This window comes from Aplysia californica, unplaced genomic scaffold (genome assembly GCF_000002075.1).
Source record: "Aplysia californica isolate F4 #8 unplaced genomic scaffold, AplCal3.0 scaffold00238, whole genome shotgun sequence".
Taxonomy (NCBI): Eukaryota; Metazoa; Mollusca; class Gastropoda; order Aplysiida; family Aplysiidae; genus Aplysia; species Aplysia californica.
This window is the reverse complement of record NW_004797508.1, coordinates 968,678-975,280: the sequence shown is the minus strand read 5'-3', so window position 1 is coordinate 975,280 and position 6,603 is coordinate 968,678. Positions and strand designations below refer to the sequence as shown.

At 37.3% G+C, this 6,603-nt stretch overlaps 1 protein-coding gene across 1 annotated transcript; it reads left to right on the top strand.

Annotated features, from left to right (window-relative positions):
* Window positions 1-31: 31 nt before the first annotated feature.
* LOC106012001 lies at window positions 32-379 on the top strand. Its single transcript, XM_013083512.1, has one exon. The coding sequence runs from the start codon at window positions 32-34 to the stop codon at window positions 377-379; it is 348 nt and encodes a 115-aa protein (XP_012938966.1).
* Window positions 380-6,603: the final 6,224 nt, after the last annotated feature.

The following is a 6,603-nucleotide window of genomic DNA, read 5'->3' as shown; positions in this document are numbered from 1 at the left end:
CATGCTTTCGTCATTCTTGTCGAAATTGGAAATGTTTCACCGAAACATTGATAGAAGAGAATTTGGTCAGTTTCCTAGCTTGACAGAGACACCGAGAGAAGGGCGGGTTTCTGACGAAGAACTAAAAATATACACCAACCACCTCAGAGATTTGCATGCTGATATGATCGCGGAGGCAAGGTTTACTGATATCTTTAAACTGGAAATTCCAGACTGGGTACTGGACCCATTCAATACTGGAACAGATGGTGACCTGACAGTGGCAATTGAAGAAGAGCTGACAGTGAAAAGAGACTTTGAAATCGAACCATTGTTCAAAAAGTCGTACCAGTCATTCAGGTTGAAAACTATTGTGCAAGACAAATATCCCTCCCTGTAGGAAAATAAGTTGTTGTTCATCGCTTTTCCCACCTCCTGTCTAGTAGAAAGGGGATTCAGTACAGTGACAAGGTTGCTGATGAAGCAGAGGAACAAACTCAGGATCACACAGCGTGGCGATTTGCGTCTGCTAGTGCCAACCTTAAACCTGATGTTGATAAGTTGGTTTCGTCTCAAAAGGTCGTCCTTCCCATTAGGGCAGTGTCAATGACTTATTTGTATTATGCCTACACTCCGTAGTTTATCCTTACTTGATACCTGAATACGTTTTTTCTTATTTTGCTTTTCTTTCTTCTTTTTCTAAAGCAAAATACTCACTTGTTTAATAGACTTTGTTATGTGCTAGTGCTGCAACTGCTGATGAAACTGATGATGATGATGATGACGATGATTACGATGATGGTGATAATTACAAAGATCAATGTACACTTTTTCTTTCGTGTGGTTTTTCACATTTGAACAGTTTAATAATATTTTTATGTTCTACAATGGAGATATTTGATATACAAATCTCAGGCAACTTTATTGCATCTCCTTGATGAGAGAAAACGTTTCATAAAAATAATGTCAGTCTGTTTTCAAACTAATGATCACTGTTTTGGGGTTCTTTTTAAAAAATTTTTTTTTTAGTGTTTTGCTTCTGTAAAAGTCATAATACATGTTTTACTTTTATTGATGTTAACAACACTGGTCGTTTAATACCGATGACACATATGAATAAAATGACCGTATTTTGTTCTCAATGCCCTTGCATGACAGTGAAGAAAAAATGTGTTTTATTACCTCTCGTACACGCTTAATTTAAGACTGCAATGATGGTGATTTGTAACCCAACTAATATTCAGAACCAAATCATTAGAATTTAGGCACTTTATTTTGTACCCTACTTTTTTAGCTCTCTCTTTATTTGTGATTGTTATTATATTATGCATGTCGTTATGTCATATTGATGGTTGGGACGGAGTAGGGGGCGCTCGGACTCGGCTGGGTGAAAAAGGGGAGCGGTGGGCGAAAAAAATTTGAAAACCACTGGTCTAGACTTTGGAGAGATCCGAAGGAAATTCTATAAATGCAAGAAATTACAAGATATTTTTTCCGTCGTTGTTCCCAGCAGAATTTTAAATTTAATAAAGGCCATTGGCCTTTATGGCGAGTTGTAGAGTGAATTTGATATTATTTAAAATCTTTATTGTTACTTAAAAGAGTTGTTTTAAATCACAAATGTATTTACACTGAATTTAAATATTTTAACTTTTTAGCATTTTAAAGTCAGTTAGTTAACCAGTCGTGAAGTGAACTTTTGCAAAGGTGAACAACTTGTGTTTCGCGCGCTCATATGACCTTAGCAGTTGCGAGCGCCGTAAAACCTTATACTATACTATACTAGAATACTAATACAGTACCCAGATGGAAGTTCCAATGAGATCTCTGCAGCCTGTGGATAGAAATGCAGCAACTACGATGCAGAAATGATGGCAATTGAAACAGCACTGTACCATCTCCGTACAGTTTTTGACACTCATCCTGGAAAAGCGCAGAGCATTGTGATTTTCACTGACTCACTATCAGTATTACAAGCCATAGAAAATGACCATCATCTAAACCAAGATTTGACCCATATACTGTTTGGATCCCATCATCTGATAACATTCTGTGGCATCAACCTAGTAATGCAGTGGGTCCCCGGCATAGATGTACACTATAGTACTAGATACAGTACGCCCCTCTCTCGCCTTGCTGCGCGATGGCCACATTTGAAAACGGTGTCCGCCATGTTTTTTGTGGCAAGTTGTGTGAAGGAGTTCATGCTAAAGCAATGGGCTAGGCACGTTTTCTCTCTCTCTCATACGCGACAGGCGAAGCTTGGTTCTTGCTGATTTTTTTTTTACATGGGCGCCGTGGCGTACTATATCTAAATTACTAAATTGCAATAATACGGCGTTCTTTCTATAACTAGATCTCCAAATAAATGTATTATTAAATTATTTTTTCATCAGCACTTTATCTACGAGGTGGTTTATTTCTTATTGGCCGAATCAAAGCGTATAGGGCCTATAGAACTTTTAAAAAGAAGTATGAAAAGATATGTGTGTCATGGGAACCTCCCATAACCACCCCACCCTCTCTCTCCTCCCGAATCTCAATACCAACCCCCCCCCCCCCCAATCAGATATATGAGTTTGGCATTAAATTAAATCAGGATGAGCCATAGGAGAAAAAATTCCAGAGTTTTTCAGCCTTTAGGTGTAGGAATGCAATGAAGCTCTTGATAAAGCAAATTCAGTCAAACAAATGATGAATACATGCATGTACTGGTATTTTTAAAATCGAGTTAAACTTTCCCTTGTGACATTTGAACAGGAAACTTTATTTTTCATTCATAAGTTCACGTTTTAAAAAAGTATACTAAATTATAAGTAGTGTTTTCATATGTTGGTATCAAACTTTGGTTTATATTGATTTTAAGAACTAAAGTAGACCATATACAGCACTTAAACTAAAGCTCCTTCTATTGCTGCTTTAAGTAAGTCTAACTTTGGACATTAGTAAAACAACTGTGGCAACTCTGGACTCACTAAAGATAAAAAGTGAACTTAGATGTTGTTTTGTAGCCTAGTCAATTGTTTTTCTACTCAGTGTAGTGATAACTGAAACAAAAACCTTTACTAAGGTGTTTTTGGACAACATTCAATAAAACAAAACAATAAAAAGTACACCGTTTCAGTTTGATAAAGAAATTTCCTGCCCATTGTGAAAAAGATCTAGCTGCTAGTCAACCTTAACTTCACATGGCCCAGGACCTTACTGATGGCTATTTATGTTTTAAAAAAGAAACCCGGAGTGACTATTTGTGTCTATAAGACATATTATGCACTAAAAATAGATGGTGTAATAAAAGAAAACAGACGTCACTGAACTGCCTGACAGACCCAGTAAGACGTTAATCCAGAAAGGGACAAGAGGTTTCACATGCTTGCACCTTTAAGAGAATCGCTTTGAATCAAAATATAACGTTAGAATCAAATAAAACACGTAAGACTAAGAGCTGAGACACGCCCACTCACATGTAAACTAACTTTTTAGCCACATTAAAAATGGCCGCCAACAAACTCAAATGTGTCCGTGTCACATAACCTCGTACGGACTCTAGTTTAAAAGGGGGTAACTCTATGGTCCCCGACACTCAGACATGCCTGGAAATGACAGAGCAGACGCAATTGCCAAACGGGGATCTAGACAGGAACAACCCAACATTCCAACTTCTTACACCACTGCAAAACAAATCATCAAAAGCAACAACAAGCAAGATTGGATGAACAGATGGGCCCTGGGAAAGACAGGCAGAGCAGTTTTCAAACATGGGAGTGCTTATTTAGGCCACATATGGCCTACACAAGGTAAGGGAGGGGAGTTTAGCTTATTTAGGCCACAGGTGGCCTAAATAAGGTGAGGGAGGGGGGTTTAGCTTATTTAGGCCAAACATGCTCAAACTACCGGGGGACACCCTTTTCAGGCAACTGAGTTCGTTCCACTTTCATAATGGTGCACCTTTCTCATTTAGCACAGTTTTGTCTCAATGTACAACTTATATATATCATAATGTATATTGTAAGAACAAAGCACGATACGCAAAATTTTGCACAATCCCAATGGTTTGAATGAGGGCCAGATTTTTCCTTCATGGAGGGGCAAAATCTAGGCTACCATTTTGGCACACTTTGGTCACGTGAAAAGGTCAAATCCTCCGAATGGACTTCCGGGTCAAATTTGGGGTATAAAAAGTGTGTACACAACGTAGCTGAGTCAAAGTTACACTATATTTGCCTGGGTGGCACTCTCTCGTACTGTCTCGTAATAGTACATCTCTCGTACTGTCTAGTAGTAGTAGTAGTAGTAGTAGTAGTAGTAGTAGTAGTAGTAGTAGTAGTAGAAGTAGTAGTAGTAGTAGTAGTAGTAGTAGTAGCAGTAGTAGTAGTAGTAGCAAAGATCGTGCAGAGAATCTTTGGTAGTAGATTCATCTAGTAGGCAGTTTAGTGAACGTGCACGCGGCAGGGCGAATCGGCCTCGATAAGCCCTGTAGACCTTTGTGATCGGCCACGAAGCCTCGTGTTTTGATGGGTCTAAACAACTTAGTGTTAATCGCACTGCCACATCCGACAGGCCTACATCTTTTTAAAAGGAAAAGAAAGGTCATCAAAATGGTTGGATTTACGTGAAAAACGATTCGGTAGAACTGGAACTATTAAAATTTGCTTCTGAAAACAAGTTACAAGGCCATTTTTATAACTCGATGAAATAAAAACTACTGGCTGTGTTATTCTGTATAAATTATGAAACTTCAGGACGTATTAATATTTTCCAACATCTTTTGACGCCTCAGCTGTAGAGGTTGAAGTTTTCACAACACTAATAGATCTAGTAATAGGGCTTTCGTAAAAAAAATGCATAGATCTACAAAAGCCGAACCACCGAATCGACCGGTCAGCGACCCAGGCACCCCGCTCTCCCCTGCACACTGTGATAACGTGTTGCTTCGGTATAATTATTCAACTATTAATACGTGCAGCTACGTCAATTGGGATGTACTGACTGACAAAGCGATTCACAGTTTATTTTTATTTTACCATATATTTGACTTTAATAGTGCAGGTGATAGCTAGATCTAGATCTAGATTCCCTGTCTAGAATCAGTAGTAGCAGGCCTATGCTAGAACTAGAAGCAGCCAGAGAGCCTACAACTGATCTAACTCATTGCTGTGCCTTTGGGCTTTGGAATTGAAATAAAACGAATTGCACAGTTCTAGTTAATTTTAGATTCAGCAACTATCTGTATTTCCAGAATTAATAATAACAAATATCACCATAACAATCACTTTTACTTTTATTAGAATAATTAGATCCAACTTTTTTGTCTAAAATCTGTTTTGCTCAAACTTAAGACTTTCTCTACGTGTAGAGCACAGAATTTACATTGTAAGCCTCAGCTCAGTCTTTTACTTTTAAGTATTATATATACATAATAAAATACGTATAGATCTAGATCTATATAATCATTTTATGTTATTTTCTGGATATTTTTAAAATTCTTTTTTTTCCACATGTCATAAAGTCAAATTGTGCCTTTTCTTTGACAAGAATAGCATTAGCAGTGGACTTTTTAGACAGTGAGTCCCTGATTCAATATTTTAAATTTAAAATATGTTAATCAATGAAAATTGCAAATTGATAATAGTATGGGTGACCTTATTTAGGCCACATATGGCCTAAATAAGCTAAACCCCCCTCCCTTATCTTATTTAGGCCACATCTTTATACAAAGTCACAGAAATATTCCTTTTGTGCTTATGGAGGTACAGTGCAGGGTGATTTTACCTGCAAGGATAATTGGACAAAATGGGCAAAATCTTTATTGCTAATGGTCATATTTAGACAAATCCTATATCATTGTCTTTTTTTTTCTTAACTGCTCATGGTTATTAAAGAGTAAGCCAACTAGGTAGTAATTTGGGATTCCTAATACTAATATTATGGGCATTCTTAAAATTTTTTAACTTGTTTTTAGCGCTTTTCTCAACGTAAAACGGATTCCGTAAAAAAACAATGACCTTATCTTTCTTTTTCAAAGTATTGTGCATATATTTGTGTGAAACTATATATTCTATGCTTTCATGTACATGAAAAAAGCTAATAAAGGCAAGCAAAATGTTCTTCAGAGACATAGATCTAGTAGTAGGCCCACTGAATTTTTTTTATAAACCGGGAAAGATAACCAGAAATAACAAAATTATTTTATGATCTTCACTTGCACTTGCAATTTTTTTGATAAATTATAGTCTGCCCCATTGTCTTTTTTTCCCCCATAATTTTTCTTCACTATTCATGACAACTGGCATGTATTGTTTTCAGTCTCTATCAAGAAAGTGGATAGGCAGACTACGGGGTCTATCTAGCCAAAAGGATAGGTGGACCCCGGGGTCTACCTAACAAAATGCTAGGTTTTAGGATGTGAACCCCGGAGTCAGCGTAGTGAAATAAGTAGATCTAGGTTTATTTTATAATAGGACTGGCAGAGCCCGTGGTCAACGTAGTGAAATTATAAGTAGATATAGGTTTAATTAAGGATTGGTGGACCCCGGGGTCAACATAGTGAAATAAGTAGATCTCAGTTTATTTTATAGTAGGACTGGCAGAGCCCGTGGTCAACGTAGTGAAATTATAAGTAGA

Bases quoted from the DNA above. Each gene is read 5' to 3' on its own strand.
- LOC106012001 (XM_013083512.1), top strand. From the start codon at position 32: ATGTTTCACCGAAACATTGATAGAAGAGAATTTGGTCAGTTTCCTAGC.